The sequence below is a fragment of the Triticum urartu genome, chromosome 5 (genome assembly GCF_003073215.2).
Source record: "Triticum urartu cultivar G1812 chromosome 5, Tu2.1, whole genome shotgun sequence".
NCBI classification, from domain to species: domain Eukaryota; kingdom Viridiplantae; phylum Streptophyta; class Magnoliopsida; order Poales; family Poaceae; genus Triticum; species Triticum urartu.
In genome coordinates this window covers 445,428,948-445,446,033 of record NC_053026.1, presented here as the reverse complement: position 1 = coordinate 445,446,033, position 17,086 = coordinate 445,428,948, and the positions used below count along the sequence as shown (strand labels likewise).

The window sequence follows — 17,086 nt, the reverse complement described above, 5'->3', positions numbered from 1 at the left end:
TAGATTTCTTCTTCTAGCACTTGAGCACAATTTTCCTTTCCATCATACTCACGAAAGATATTAAAAAGATGAAGCGTATGAGCAAACTCAATTCCATATTTTTTATAGTTTTCTTTTATAAACTAAACTAGTGCTAAAACAAGAAACAAAAAGATTCGATTGCAAGATCTAAAGATATACCTTCAAGCGCTAACCTCCCCGGCAACGGCGCCAGAAAAGAGCTTGATGTCTACTACACAACCTTCTTCTTGTAGACGTTGTTGGGCCTCCAAGTGCAGAGGTTTGTAGGACAGTAGCAAATTTCCCTCAAGTGGATGACCTAAGGTTTATCAATCCGTAGGAGGCGTAGGATGAAGATGGTCTCTCTCAAGCAACCCTGCAACCAAATAACAAAGAGTCTCTTGTGTCCCCAACACACCCAATACAATGGTAAATTGTATAGGTGCACTAGTTCGGCGAAGAGATGGTGAAACAAGTGGTATATGGATAGTAGATAAAGGTATTTGTAATCTGAAATTATAAAAACAGCAAGGTAACGAATGATAAAAGTGAGCGTAAACGGTATTGCAATGCGTGGAAATAAGGCCTAGGGTTCATACTTTCGCTAGTGTAAGTTCCCTCAACAATACTAACATAATTGGATCACATAACTATCCATCAACATGCAACAAAGAGTCACTCCAAAGTCACTAATAGCGGAGAACGAACGAAGAGATTATGGTAGGGTACGAAACCACCTCAAAGTTATTCTTTCCAATCAATCCGTTGGGCTAAGTGTCACAAACAGCCCTAGAGTTCGTACTAGAATAACACCTTAAGACACAAATCAACCAAAACCCTAATGTCACCTAGATACTCCAATGTCACCTCAAGTATCCGTGGGTATGATCATACGATATGCATCACACAATCTCAGATTCATCTATTCAACCAACACAAATGACCTCAAAGAGTGCCCCAAAGTTCTACCGGAGAATCATGACGAAAACGTGTGTCAACCCCTATGCATAGGTTCATGGGCGGAACCCGCAAGTTGGTCACCAAAACATACATCAAGTGAATCACGTGATATCACATTGTCACCACAGATATCCACGGCAAGACATACATCAAGTGTTCTCAAATCTTTAAAGACTCAATCCGATAAGATAACTTCAAAGGGGAAACTCAATTCATTACAAGAGAGTAGAGGGGGGAAGAAACATCATAGAATCCAAATATAATAGCAAAGCTCGCGATACATCAAGATCGTATCATCTCAAGAACACGAGAGAGAGAGAGATCAAACACATAGCTACTGGTACATACCCTCAGCCCCGAGGGAGAACTACTCCCTCCTAGTCATGGAGAGCACCGGGATGATGAAGATGGCCACCGGAGAGGGATTGCCCCCTCCTGCAGGGTGCCGGAACGCCCTGCCGGAACGGGTCTAGATTGGTTTTCGGTGGCTACGGAGGCTTCTGGCGGCGGAACTCCCGATCTATTCTTCGTTCTGGAAGTTTTAGGTTACGTAGGTATATATGGGTGCAGGAGGTACGTCAGGGGAGCCATGAGGGCCCCACGAGGCAGGGGGCGCCCTAGGGGGGTGGGCGCGCCCCCCACCCTCGCGGCTTCCTCGTTCCTTCCTTGACGTGGGGTCCAAGTCCATCTGGTAGGTTTCCTTCCAAAAATAACTTCTCCAGTTGATTTCGTTCCGTTTCGACTCCGTTTGATATTCCTTTTCTTTGAAACACTGAAATAGGCATAAAACAGCAAATCTGGGCTGGGCCTCCGGTTAATAGGTTAGTCCCAAAAGTAATATAAAAGTGGATAATAAAGCCCAATATTGCCCAAAACAATAGATAATATAGTATGGAGCAATCAAAAATTATAGATACGTTGGAGACGTATCAAATAGTAGTACGAAAAAACAAGGATCAAGATGTTTTCGTGAAGAAGCCATACTTTCTGTTGCTGCACATAGAGCTCCAGTGGAGAATTACTGTTGGCAACAAATCACAGTGACATTATATTCTTCCCCGGTTTTTTGTTTTGATCCTGCAATTCTTGCTCCTGCAGCTCATTTGGCCAGCCATTAAATAAACAATAGTAGCGGAGGGAGCATGCTATCTAGGGTCAGAATTAAATGGAGGTCCTGGTTCATCATTAGGGAAAGAAATAGTAACATAAGGAGTATGCTCTTTAGGGTGAAGATTAGATGAAGTTCCTGATTCATCATTACTTTACTTTTGAGGTCAAATTCGAAATAACTCATCAAGTAATAATGTATTTTGCAAAGATATATGGCTTTTGGATAAGGCAGGCACAACCACTGGCATCACCATCATATATCTCTTAACCTAACTATAGAAAAATGTCTTTAAAAGTTCTGATACATCTTAAGTCCTAACTACAGTGGGTACATCACTATTTAGATGCTCTGAAGTAAAGAGGTGTTCACAAGGAGAATTCAAAACTAACACGTCTTCTTGAACTAAAGCACTATTTGTATATCGAAAATGTTCTGAAACTGCTGAACCTGAGCTTATCTAACAAGTATTAAACATTCAACTTTTCTACCATGCTTGACCTGGTATGCTTGAGGGAAACAAAAATAGAAGTTTAACCTTACGTAAAGATACGATTAAATGGCGATTCATTGATGGAGTAATCAGATAATGCGAAAATCAATTGTAATAATAAAAAAGAGTTGCAGTAATCACTAATAATATATTTTTCGTCAACTCTGGAGAAGACTTGCTACCTGCTGCTACAACCAATTGACTCATGCACAAACACCTCTAATGTATAAACGTACAAACATGACTCGCTGCTACATATGAATTCTACTCACTTCTACATATGAATGCTTGTGAATTCTTCTGGTTACAACAAGAAACTGAAGGATATACAAAATCATGAAAAATCTTTGTTCTTCATGCATATGAAGGTACATGATTAATTGTTATCACAACACATCAAAGCTTACTTCCAACGATTTAAAATGCATGTCACTTTTACTTGCCATACATATGGAAAAGAAACTAAGGCAATGACGCTAGAAGACTTTTCTTTGCCGAACATATGGAAAAAAGAAAAACCTAAGGTAATGACGATGGAAGCTATGGTTGCAGGCACACGCTAAAAGATCCTGGTGAATAATAAAGCCCAAAACTCATGCTCTTTTCAAATTTCAATTTTAAGTAAATTCTGAACATAACAGAACTGCTACTTCAAGGTTGCTAATGTTCTGATCATCCATAGTTGAGTCTTGAGAACAACATGATTTATTAACCAAAAGTAGGAATTTTCAGGTCTGGAGGGCACAATACAGACATTATGTTGAACTTGGATCAGTAAAAGAATTGGTAAACTGAAGTGCAATCAAATGAACACGTATGCACATCGGTAAACTGGAGTGAAATCAAATGAACACGCATACACATCGGTAAACTATGCATTGGTATGCACTGCAAGCGCAACACATTTTGTGTCTGAAACTGAAACAACACACTTCAGAGAAGAAGATTCAGAATAGCACAAAACCACATGAGTGAGACGTTTACGAGCTCGGCTCAGCAACAATCAGACCCTCCTTGTCTGCCTCTTGCAAGGTTAGCAATAATTCACAAGGTTACTCTAACTCGTCTCCAAATCGAAATTTTTACAAATCTGCACAATCAAGCAAAAATTGGGTATATAGTGCGGATCTGGGAGCAAGCACCTGGTACTTGGGGACTTTCAGACGGGGGATCTGGTGGTGCCGCCAATTTCCAGCGATGTCAGCTGAGAGGAGGCGGGCCCGGAGCAGCAGCCGGCGACGGGATGACGGGGAGCACCTAGAGGGCATGGCCGACCAGTTCCATGGCTCCCTCAGTAGGGAGTTGGCCGGCTGAAGAGCGGTGGAGGCATAGGAGGAGGGGGGAGAGGAGTTGGGGGATGGTGTGGCGCCGGCGTCGTGTGTCTCCGGTGATGGAAAGCCGCAGGGGTGGGGGCGACGGACGGCGTAGAGGCGGTGGCGGCGCGCGGCGGCGTGGCGGGGGTCGGCTGCGGCGGTGCACGACGGCGTGTCGGGGGCCGGCGGTGCGCAGCAGTGTGGCAGGGGGCCGACGACGCGTTGAAGGTCGAGACGGGGCGTGCGTTTTTTCCCTCGCCCGTACCGGTTCGTTCGTGCTCTTCTTCTTTTTTTCACCCTAAAGGCCGAGTCGAGGCCCAAGCCCAACACACGAAACGTTTTCTCTGTTTATTAGCATTAAAACTATAGCGCAGGTTAATTACAGTAAAACACAGGAGTTTTTTCAAAAAAATGACGCGACGGTAAACCCGGAAGCTCAATCCGTGCTTTATTAGACTAGTCACAATGAAAAGTAACTTAGACTAGTAACATCACATTTTACTAGGCTATATTACTACCTTCACAGTGGGTGGTAACATATATGTGTTGTCATATTATGGTTCATTCATTAGTTTATAGACTCATATTGTCTTGGTATGTGTGATGTTACAGTAACTAGCTAAGTTATCATCATCACCTCTCTCATCATCAAATATATGCCACATAAATAAAATTATCTTGAAAAGTGTGATGTTATTGGTGATGTTACTTCCATTGTGGATAGTTTTGGAGAGAAATTAGGGAGAGATAGGATTGTAAAAAAAATATAGAGCTGCGAGAAGCTGGGGAGGGGGCGATTCTGGGTCTCCCAAAACAACTGGCCCGAACCTTAGGAAAAACCCCAGGCTTCCGCACTGCAAAACCGTCTGAACCGGCGTGATGCTCCACCGGCGGCACCCCCTCCCCGCCCTGCTCCGCCTCTTCTCCACCACCTGCCGCCGCCGCTCCCGCCTTCCCTCGCAGCCGCATCCCCCGAACACCGACACCCTCCCGCCGCTGCCTGTGGCGAAGAAAGTCCCCTTCACCGTGTCGGCGCACGGGAGGTCGTGGAGCGACCCCTACCACTGGATGCGCGACACCTCCGACCCCGACCTCGCCGCCCTCCTCGCCGCCGAGAACGCCTACGCAGACGCCTTCGTCTCCTCGGCCGGCGGAGGCGGCCTCCGCGCGCGCCTCGCTGCCGAGATGCGCGCCCGGCTGCCCCCTTCCGCCGTTTCCCCGCCTCAGCCCTGGGGCCCTTGGTTCGTACTGCTCCATTTCGTTTGATCCCATAGAGTATGACTTGGAACTGTATCGCTAGGGTATGACTTCGAACTGTTCTGTCAAATTTCATTTGCCACGTCAGGACACGGTTGGGGGATGCACTGTTCATCTAATTTCCTTGGACAATGTTGCACTTGTTATATATGCTTCTGACTAGAAACATAGCTTTTACACTCCTATTCAGGAAATAAGTGCTAATGGAAAGACGGGAGAGCACTTTTTAAAATACTTTTGCTAGGTAAATGATGCTGCACAACAAAATACAATTGCCTTTGTGTCTTACATAGCTCATGTTTGTGTATCCAGGTCATATTACCAGTACGTGCCAAACGGAATGGAGTACCCAGTTTTGTCGAGAAAGCTGAGGCCCTCTGGTGGTTTAGCAGGACGTTTCCTTAGTTATCTTTCTGACTGGGAGAAGGAAGAAGTGTTGCTTGACTGGAATGAGATCGCAGAGAAATTTGGTACGTGCTTTGCTACATAAAGTAGTCTGGTGTGATCTCCATATTTACACATAATATACTGATGTGAGCTTCAATTGTATAGTTTGATGTAGTTTGATTGTTATATTTACTGCAGTTAATTGGACATTGCTTATTTGCTTATTATCATTGATTTCTTGCGATGAGGACATTTTATTTGCTTGCGCCTGAAGACTTATCAGTGGATCATTTTGTAACTTATGCAGGTTATGTTCACATTGGGAGTTGTCGAATATCTCCTGATCATAGGTTTCTTGCATATACTCTCGATACATCTGGGGGTGAACTGTTTTCGCTGGAAGTGAAAGATCTTCAGTCTAAGCATGTCATTTTTAGTCCGCCAGACAAGGGAATTGTCAGTTTAGCATGGGCTCACGACAGTGAAAATTTATTTTATACTGTCTGTGATGAGACTCTACGTCCCAATCAGTAAGTCTCCTTCCTGCAATAGAGTGTTAAGCTCAAGAAGCTTGTAGTCTTTTACTGTATTTGATATGTTTTCATCTTATAGGGTTTTCTGTAAAAAGATGCAGTCAAATGAGGCCGGCCTTTTAGTTTTCGTGGAGGATGATGTAAACTGTTGTGTGGATATCACAAGCACAAAAGATTTCAAGTATATCACTGTGAATTCTAACACAAGGACATCATCTGAGGAAGGTTTCTATTTCAACTTTATACCCAATTCGAAATGCATTTTGCGACGTTTACAACACATGTCTTGTTTTTGATTGTTCTTTCTGATTTGTGCTTGTGTTGCTGCAGGTTTATGTGATGGAATCTGGTAATGTAAGAGAAGGCTTATGGCCTGTACAAAAACGCACCAACAAAGTACAGTACTTTTTGGAGCATCATAATGGGTTTTTCTATATTCTTACTAATGCACCCTTGAAAGATACTGAAACTGCAGTTGAAGGCTACTACCTGGCCAGGTGTAGAGCTGAAAAATCACTGATGGATAAATGGCAGGTCTCTCCCTCCTTCAGAAAGTAAACTTCTAGGCAGAGTTTATTTCTCCCTCTGTTCACAAATATAAAATGTTTTTTGATATTTCAATATGGAGTACATACGGACTGAAATGAGTGAACGAACACACTAAAATGCGTCTATGTACATTCGAACCAGAAAAAAGGTTAGAACATCTTATATTTGTGAACAGAGTGATATTCGTTAAGATAAAAATATCTTCGTCAGTGATTCAACATTGTTTTCTTCCATATCAAGTGTTGATGACATCTGTATATAAGTAGCATATTTATTGCTAGTGTGGATTTTTCGTTTTGTTGCCTGAACGCATTTCGTTGCTGAATATGCATTAGATTTATTCCCATTAGACTTCATACCTTACAAAGTTGCTGCCTGTATTTCTATTGTTAGGTTGTGGCACTCCCTGGGTCGGACTGCACATTTCAGGATATGGATATTTTTCACGAACATTTAGTTCTCTTTCTTCAAAAAGATGGGCTTCCTCTGTTTTGCTCCATCGATTTGCCAGTCCAGATCGACTTTCAGGTATGATATTTGACTTGTGTCATGTTAACCTGTTACTATTTGTATGTTTGGACATATTACTCATAGAGATGTAATACACACTTTGTCTTGGACCATAATGATTTAGATCACCAAATACTACCCACCTTGAAGCATTGACGGTCTTAATTTCACTTTATCTGTTGCACTTCCAATGTATAATCTGTACTCTGATATTGTCATTCTCTCTTCCTTTTCATATTATGGGCTAGATTGTTGCTACTCGTGATTCTGAACACTCCTGTATTAGTTATGCTGATGACTTTTGTTTTTCTCCCAGGAGCCAAAGGAATTGGGTGATTTCACTCCATGGTTTTTCCCAATACCTTCAAATTTATGCAGCATTCTTCCTGGGCCCAACAATGATTTCATGTCATCTACTTTTCGTCTGGTGGTGTCATCACCAGTGGTACAACATTCAACAAAGTTTCTCATTATTTATCTGTGTCAATGGGCATTTCCTTATATTCAATGTTGATATTGGTTTCAGCTCTTCTTTTCTCAATTCCCTGAATCTCACTCTATGATTTATATAATACTCCCTCTGTTCCTAAATATAAGTGTTTTAAGAGATTCCTCTATAGATTACATACGGAGCAAAATGAGTGAATCAATACTCTAAAAGACGTCTATATACATCCAAATGTAGTCTCTATAGTGGAATCTCTAAAAAGACTTATATTTAGGAACGGAGGGAGTAGCACCCAGCAAATTCTTTTCTACACACTCAGACCTGTTCTATCCTTTGCCACTCACATAATGCTGTACAATTTCATGAAGTATGTAATTGAACTGTATATCATGTAGAAGAATATAATTGAACCAAATATTCATCATGTTAATCTGGCGTTTTATTATGATAATTGAGCAACATTATTGTACAGTGCATCTATTGTGTTGCTAGAGATAAGTTTTCCCAATAAATGTTTAATTTGCTTGATTGTAGATTCCAGACTTAACTGTGGATTATGACATGAGAAAGAAGACATTTACTATCCTTGATCAAGAGGAAGTGACTGGCCTTTGTTCAAGTCTATACACAGTAGGACAATCCAATGTTTCAAGCATCCAACAAAATCTGCAGCTTATTGAAGATTCACAAAGTTGGAGTGATCTTTCCAAGTTAGTATCTTGTGAGAGGGTCCAAGTTGTTTCACATGATGGTGTCTCGATACCTTTAGTGATCTTGTATTCACGGGGAGCTCATATTCATGGAGAATCGCCTGGGATCTTATATGGATATGGAGCTTATGGAGAAGATCTGGATAAAAGCTGGTGTTCTGACAGGCTTAGTCTGCTTGCTCGAGGTTGGGTTCTTGCATTTGCTGATGTTAGGTACAGTTTGATGCCTGTGGCATTTTTTCAGCTTACAGGACTGCACTTCCCCATCATCATTCAGTATTTCCTAACTCATCTTACAACTTACTGCAGCATGCGAAACTCTGCATTTTTATTTGGTAAACTAGATTATTTAAGAACCAGACTAGCATACCTGCACCCTATACTTGGACTTCCTACAAGTGTGCAACACGATGTCTTTATTCACCAAATCTTAAGTATACAGAACGTTAATTTTTATTTTCACCTGAAAGAGACATTAGGTCCTAGGCTGCTATCATATTGAGACGTCGATCCATCATCTTGTGAAAGGACCGCCTGATTTCACTGTTCTGGAGTAGAGCAGGTTCCTGAGGGCGTGTTCGGAATCTATCTAGCTTCTTAAAACTTCACAAATCCAGCTTCTAAAGCTAGCTTCTCACTTCACCTGGCAATTCCGACGCGTTCGGCACGCTTGACAGCTTCTCCCAGCACTTGTACAGTACCATCACCAGCCACAGGGAAGATGCAAAGGCGAGCTCACCTTGGGTTGGGGCAAGGGGGCGAGGGAGAGGAGGCTGGCTCAGAGGACGACATGGTGAGCACCGGCATCAATGGCGTCAAGGTGGGCGTCTCCTGCCGGTGGGGTTGCTGCTCCTGGCTGGCGGCGCTGGAAAGTGCTCCTTCGGGACGGGATCTGGCGGGAACGGGGCTGGAATGGTCGGATCTACCGGCGGAGAGGCTCGCCGACCGGCGAAGGGGTGGAATCGGGCGTGGCGGCGGCGACCGGCAGCGCTGGGTAGGTCTCGAGCAGAAGAGATGTCGAGGGAGAGAGGGGAACAGGCATCAGAGCTGAGCCGTGCGAATCGTTTTCTCGACTTGGCGGTGGCATCCCCTTGTAATTATGCCGAACTCCTCACTTCTCGTTTTCCTGGAGCTGTGATTTTGGTGCTTCGTGTTTTTACATTGGACTCCGGCCGTGCTTCTCGAAGCTAGCTTCTTCGAGCTTTTTCGTTCGGCTCAGCTCCCCTCCAGCTTTATGTGAAGCGTGGAGCGGGAGGACATCCGAACACGCCCTGATATGGTGATCCATGTCACAGGTGTAATTTGCTAGAATTTTGTAAGGTGGCCATTTAATAGTCGCAAAGTTCTATCATTTTCTCCATCCAGCGCCATTTGGAGGTTATCAACATGGAGTTTGGCTTCCCCGCAAAAATATAAATAGAGTTTGGCTGAGCTGACAACTTCAATGTGGTGTGAATGTGTGATATACATCTTCCATTTCTCTAGCATGCTCCACAATAAAATCTTAAAACATGATAAGATAGTTGTTTTTGACTTTTCATGTATGATTAGAAGGAAATTCATTTTATGACTGACACCGCAAATATTATGTTCCCGATTGTTTGTAATTTCCTGGCCTAATCATGCAGGGGTGGAGGGGATCCATCATGGCATCTAGCAGGCACCAAAACCAACAAGATAAATTCAATTCAAGATTTTGCGGCATGTGGTATGCATCTTATCAAGGAAGGTTTTGTGCATGAAAGTCGTCTTTGTGCTATGGGCTGCAGTGCTGGTGGTTTGCTGGTTGGGGCGGTCGTTAATATGTTGCCAAATTTATTCTCTGCTGCAGTTCTCAAGGTAAATCTTTGAGCTCATCCGTCGATACATCATTATCATCTGGGATTTGCTGTGCTTATTCCCTTCTCTTTGCTTCTACTGGTAAATGATGTTTCTGGGCTTTCCAGTATCAGTGACATGTATTTCTACTGAAACAGGTCCCCTTTCTTGATATATGCAATACAATGTTGGATCCTACGTTACCTCTCACCATCTTGGACTACGAAGAATTTGGTGACCCTAATATCCCAGTTGAATTTGATGCAATCCGTAGTTATTCTCCCTATGACAACTTATCTCCCGGCAAATGTTACCCCTCAATTCTGGTGACTGCCTCTTTTAATGATACAAGGTTTTTGTCTACTTCATTTTACTCTTGTGATACTGCAGTTTGGATAATTTGTTTCCATGTGAAATTTTCAGCTCACAACACCGTAGTCAAGGTTTCCAGCTGTGTACTGTTGGTTTTCTTTTGAATGGCCAAAATTTCCTTTTTGTTTGACAGGGTAGGAGTCTGGGAAGCTGCTAAGTGGGTTTCAAAAGTGAGAGATGTCACGTGCCCATCCTGTTCCAAGTCTGTTGTTCTCAAAACTAATATGCAGAGTGGCCATTTTGGTGAGGGTGGACGCTTCATGCGGTGCGAGGAGACAGCCTTCGAGTATGCGTTTCTAATGAAGGCATTGGGGATGGATGATAAGTCTGCGAAGTAATGAACTGACACTCAGGGCTTACTGTGCTGCAAGAGTTGCGGTGATGCATGGAAGCAGTAATCGATATCATTACCTGCTGTAGTGACATCTGGCAACCTGGAGTGATAAGTTGGATCAGACCGCTCATAGTCCACACTATTGTCGGTTGCAGAGCCATTTTTTGTTGGTTCCTGCATTGCACCCGGCTGCTAACTGGAGCCCTCAGAGTAGCGCAAATGAATGTTGTGCGTTAAGGTGTTAAGATCAGGCATCATCTGTCTTTCCCCATCAAAATTAAGGCTAGTATCACGGGATCATAGATTGCATTCAAATTGACATATGGCTCTAGCATGATTCATCATCCTAGTTCAGATGGTACCGATGCTAGATATGGAGCTATAATGTCTGAGAATGGATATTGGTTTTGAACCCTGACTCACATATCAGGCTAGTTGTATGTCGCTGTCTTGTGTTTTGAACCTCTGAATGAGATTGGGCTTCCCTAAATTAAGATGAGCTGCATGTAACATCCATGCGTACATTTTCTATGTTTCGATCGTTGCTAAGTAGATACGTACTCCCTCCGTTCCTAAATATTTGTCTTTCTAGAGTTTCAAATGGACTACCACATACAGATGTATATAGACATATTTTAGAGTGTAGATTCACTCATTTAGCTCCGTATGTAGTCACTTGTTGAAATTTGTAGAAAGACATATTTAGGAACGGAGGGAGTAGAAAGTGAGTGGCGACCTGTTGAAGCGTGTTTAGTACATTTTCTCGGAGCTTATCTTAGTTTAAATATGCTTTCGGTAGTGACGCAATTATCTATGCTTGTAATGCACGGGGCACTCTCAGTTAAGTAGTACCAATTGGTGCAGCATGGACCCGTGATCCCAAGTCCACAGTTTTCTACGCCGACTAGATCCCAAGGCGCAAATTATTGGACTCTGTTCGTTCTTCTTGAAACCTGGCAGTAGTATCATACTCAAGAAATAAATCCAGCCATTTGGCACACCAATCTCCACAGTTCCGTTTGGCTGCTGTGTATGCTTCTTGTGTGGTCATCCGCTTACCTTTTTTCACTGGGTTACTACTACTACAATCCTTTTCGATATCACTGTAAACCGTTTACTCTCTCTGCATGTCCATGCAGATGCAGCAGTAGTTGCTGCTCGAGTGCAGTGCATTGTTGGGACTCATTGTTGGAAGAGATTCAAGTGGGGGAATGGGAGTGAATATATATATATATATATATATATATATATATATATATATATATATATATATATATATATATATATATACTGTGCCAGGCGTGCTTCCCCATGGGTGCGTTGGGTTTGGTATCACAGTTAGCTGCATTGCATCATGGGTTCGTTGGGGAACGCGATGAATGGCTCCGATTGCTTCCGTTGGAGCTTCTTCTCTCCGTGGGGATCTACTCCGTGCGTGCTTCACCTGCTCTCATGATTATTTGTCAATTGTCATGCACTCACGTTTGGCACATCAAATCTGGCGATTCTGGAGGGCCCATGGCGTTGATTCTGATGGGATATGGAGCGATTCTAGACTTCGTGATGTCCGTCGCATAGCTTCGTGATGATGGCCCTGCCTGATGGCGATACGCTGCTTTGCTTCTCATCCGCGCCTGCTCGTGTTAGGGAAGGCTTAGCGTGCTGGCCTCTCTTGCTCCAGGTTTCAGATGCGATGGTTGATTAGCAGAGACTGGCCTTTCTCCCATTACCGTTGAAGTACGTCGTCAATAACAACGGGGGTACATACTTTTCTTTTCCAAACAGAGGTTGAAACCGCTGCCATCATTATGATGCACGCTCGTTGTTATTACTCCCTCAATAAATAAATAAAGAGATTTATATAGTGATCTAAAAGCTCTTATATTTTTTTATTGAAGGGGTAATTATTAAGTAGAGTACAAAACAAAGATAACCATGGTCGAATTATTACAAAAAGATGAATAGAACATTTATGACAGAGTCGACTTCTTCCATTGCAACGCCTTCATGTAGGGTACTCAGATCTCGTGTCGCCGTCATGTCGTCTGATGTCTATGACAAAGATCAACCAATTAAGGCTACTACATCAGCAAGGGGATAATGCCTTCAACAAGACAGCGATACAAAACCATTGTTTTGGAGCATCATGAGGGCATTATTTTGGAGCAGCTGGTAGCTGTTGGACTAAGGACGCGGGTGGAGCGACGTTTCATGCGACGACGGAGAGTCTCGCCGGTGTGGCACGGCAGGGTCTTGGCGATGGATGTGTGATGATACACGCATGTAGAGAGGTGACATTGTCTGGCGTCGTGGTGGCGTCGACGATATGTCCGGCAAGGTCGATGTCTCAGTGCCTGCTCTGAAGATGGTTCGATGAAAGACTGTGACGGTGGCCTCTGCAACATGCGCATGCGGTGCCGCTGGAGTTAGTTGGACCAGTGGGTGACCCAGACCATGCAATTTGGCTTGACTAGGGCCTCCGGCTTTAGATGTTGAACCTTGATGCAATGGTGGACATGTGTGCATTTCTGGGGTTTGTGCCCCCCCCCCCCTAGGAAAAACACTGAAGAATTTTTTTTCTAAGGGCTAAGATAGAAGGAAAAAAGTCATTAGCCCCCTCCCCCTCGAATAATCACATTTTCTGCGCTGCCCCCTGCCGTTCTCTGCTAGCTCCGCCACTGCCTTTATATGAGGTCTGGTTATGCAGCCCCTACAATATGCACCCTTTCATCAAGTTGATAGGAGTGGAGACAATTGTTGCTAAGATGATGGCTTTAGACTTATTGATGTATTATTTTATAAGATTTTGATAAAAAAAATGATTGTATGCATCGTCCTAATGCAGAGGTTGGCGATCATCCTCCTTTTCAAAAAAAGAAAACTACACAAAATCGTCGCTACTGATCCTAACCAATAAAAATCAGAGCAAGGGTTTTCACCCTCGTCATGAAGCAGTCCTCCAACCATCACCTTGAAAACAGATCTTCCCATAATCATCTCGGCCAGAGTCCCGCGCCAAGCCAAAGAGGTGCTATCGACACCGCGTCGCCGAGACTGGGGCATGGACGACCACCCTCGACAGATGCCGCGGCGCCGGACGACAGCGACGACTACGACAACGACTGGCGTGGCGGCGGCGACGGCCTGGACGGACGCGGCCGGGTGCCCTGCTCCAACGCCTCGGCCTTGGACGTGCGCAGGGAGCGCACCCGCTCACCTCGACGCCGTGACCGGGAATCAGCGCATCATGGACGTTGCCGTGCGGGATCTCCCGTGGGCGCTGCGTCTCCTGTCAGCAGTGTTCAAGAAATCGTTAACTGGTAGCTGCTCGGTCAGTTTAGGAGTAGCGATTAATCGGTCAATCGGCCTATTAACCGGATTAATCGGTCGACCATTAATTGATAGATTGAATAGAAACTTGCCAACATATATCTAGATTTTTTAATGTATTATACCACATTCTCATGCTCCCAGCTATATAGTATACCAAAATATGCTACTATACACATATGAAAAGCATAGAGAGGAGGTAAAATTATTAATCCTATCTATTAAGGAGCGGCATGGGGTCGAAACGGGTTATGGGCCAAAATGTTGGGCTTTGTTTGCCCACCCGTTAATGGGCCAACAGGGATTAATCAACATGAAAACTGATTAATCGTTCTAATTGGCCAATTAATCGGCCTGACAAGTTAATGCGACGAATAGGTGTAATTCGATTCGGCCATGCTATGAGTAGCGATTAATTGGCCCGTCAACTGATTAATCAGGTGAATTCTTGAACTGTGCCTGTCAGGGCGATGGAGGTCGACTCGGTGCCATGCGGCAAGCTGCACCTTCTGTCCGGCGCTCCTGCGGGGCCTCGCCTCCCACTGGTGGACCACGCTCGCCTCCTTCGGTCCGAGCTGTCGGCGGCTATCGACACCGCGCTCGCACCGTTGTGCTCAGAATTCTCTGCCATACGTCGGTGGCTGGCCGGCCTTGCTGAAAGGGTGGAGGGTGCCTTCGTCAAGCTCGGCTCGACCGCTGGCGGCCCGGCCAGCCCATCCCTGCTGGCTGGCGCGGCTGATGGCGTGGTGGAGGCGGGTTCGGTGGTGGGCGCCCTGCCTACACTGTCGGTCTGCTTCGCGGGACTCGCCCTGTCCCCGGAGGTGCGGGGCCTCGACACGCCGGGGGCTGAAGCCTAGTCCGCCCTTGATCCACCCCCGACCGCTGATGCTTCGACTTTGGTCATGCATGTGGACGCCGACTGCGTGAATGACGACGCTGGGGGTGACCCTGTCAGGCTCCTTGTCGCTGCGCCTCCCTCCACCGCCCTCGTGATCAGGCCTGTGCCGGTCACCGTCCTCACGGTCAATGTAGCTGAGAGTGACCCGGTGGAGATCCTCGTCGCCGTGACCACACCCCCCCACCGCCGTCATGGTCGGGCCTGGGACGGACGCCACCGACCCGGTCGGAGCACTCACGCCGACGGCAAGTGCTTGCCCTGAACCCCCCATGATTGTTGCCTCGCCAGCTGCTACGGACGTGCCTCCGATTGGGAACCCCCTGGAGTCTTTCCTCGCCAGCGTCGTCGGGGAGCCGCCCGCCCCGTTGTTGTCTACTCCGGCCACCCATAGGGGCAAGGGGGGCGTGCCGGTCGCGCCCGGTTGTCGTAGCACCTGGCTCGACAAAAAAAAGGCAAAAGCCCCGCCCGGGGCTACTACGTAGGCGGTCCAGGAGCTCATTGCCAATGTCTGTGGTGTACTGGACCCGTCTGTCGGATACAACGACAAGACCAAGCAGGCCTACCTCGACATGTTCAGCACCCCGCTCGCGGCTCCCGTGGTCCAGGCTATTTCTGGACTGGTCGCGCACGCCAAGGATATCACCCAGAAGAAGGCATAGAAGAACAAGAAGAAGGCCGCCTAGGAGGTTGCAAACGCTGTTGCCCAGGTCGCTGGTGTGTAGTTTCCCTAGCTGCCGCTGCTTGTTGGGCTCCTCACCTGCGGGCATGATGTATCACCTTCCTTTCCTGCTCTTCGTTTTAGTCGTCCAGAACCATGTCGCGACTGGAGGTCGCCTATCTTCTCTACATTTTGTCACCAAGCTCAAGTCTGCTAGCTGCACTTCACTCCATTTCATTCTATTTCCTCGGCGCCTCCTGAAGTCTACATCCACCGTGCTACTTTTAAGTTTCCCATATTGCACAATCTGACGTTAAAATCATCTGTTGGAACGTCCGCGGACTTAACTCGCGCGCTCGCTATGACGCCGTTCGTGATATTGTTCGCGACTCCCATGCCTCCATCGTCTGTCTCCAAGAGACGAAGCTACAACTAGTTGACGACTCCATCATCAGGGAGATGCTTGGCCCTTTGCTTCACCGCCAACTACTTTGTCTTGCCTGCAACCGGCACTAGAGGAGGAATGATCTTGGCCACGTCGGACCGATTCTTCACACTGTCAGACTGCCAGGCTACACCGGGCACCATCTCCGCCTCTGTCACCATGCTAAATGATCGCATTACCTGGACCATCACTTGCGTCTATGGTCCTCAGGGTGAGTCGGAGAAGGTGGCATTCATTGAGGAGTTGAGGACTCTCTCTGCCATGACTGGAAGGCAGTGGCTCCTTTTGGGGGATTTCAATCTGATCACTAAAGCGGCGGACAAGAGCAACGCCAACATCAATCGCCGTCTCATTGGGAAATTCCGTGAGGCCCTTGACTTCATGCAACTAAAAGAGCTACGCATGTGTGGGAGGCGTTTCACCTGGTCCAACGAGCAAGCAAATCCGGACATGACCAAGATTGACCATGTTTTCCACTCCGATGACCGAGATTTGCTCTTCCCAAATGCGCATCTCCAGGCCATATCAACGACCTGCTCCGACCATGCCCCACTATTCCTTCAAGGGTGCGTCGACAATGCGAGGAAGCCATCCTTCAAATTTGAGGAGTTCTGGCTGCGACTCCCTGGCTTCCATGATGCGGTCGCGGCGGTGTGGGACAAGCCCGCCCTGTCCCAGGATGCTCTCCGTACGATTCATATCAAGTTGTGCCGAACCGCGAAGGCTTTGCGCAAGTGGCAAAAAGAGAAGGTTGGTGTTCTAAACACCCAGATTGCGGTGGTAAAGGAGATCATCTGGCGTCTGGACGTCGCCGAGGAAAGGCGGCCACTGTCAGAACCTGAGAGGGTTTTGAGGAGACAACTCAAGGCTTCTTACCTTGGCCTTCTCGCCATCTAGAAGGTCAAGATGAGACAACGCTCATGTCTTAACTGGATCTGTTTGGGGGATGCCACCACCAAGCTT

General features: G+C 45.9%; 2 protein-coding genes across 2 annotated transcripts; one reads left to right on the top strand and one right to left on the bottom strand.

Annotated features, from left to right (window-relative positions):
* Nucleotides 1-1,769: 1,769 nt before the first annotated feature.
* Nucleotides 1,770-4,589, bottom strand: LOC125507117. Its single transcript, XM_048671806.1, has 4 exons — nt 4,584-4,589; nt 4,303-4,330; nt 3,704-4,218; nt 1,770-2,052 (listed from the first exon to the last, which is right to left on the bottom strand). Exons 1-4 carry the CDS (start codon nt 4,587-4,589, stop codon nt 1,996-1,998), a joined length of 606 nt encoding a protein of 201 aa, XP_048527763.1. The 3' UTR covers nt 1,770-1,995.
* A 104-nt stretch (nt 4,590-4,693) lies between these two features.
* LOC125509649 (protease 2-like) lies at nt 4,694-11,323 on the top strand. Its single transcript, XM_048674666.1, has 11 exons — nt 4,694-5,115; nt 5,444-5,601; nt 5,826-6,048; nt 6,131-6,272; nt 6,382-6,585; nt 6,994-7,128; nt 7,427-7,555; nt 8,093-8,481; nt 9,897-10,107; nt 10,245-10,438; nt 10,592-11,323. The coding sequence occupies exons 1-11, from the start codon at nt 4,754-4,756 to the stop codon at nt 10,794-10,796; spliced, it is 2,352 nt and encodes a 783-aa protein (XP_048530623.1). The 5' UTR covers nt 4,694-4,753; the 3' UTR covers nt 10,797-11,323.
* Nucleotides 11,324-17,086: the final 5,763 nt, after the last annotated feature.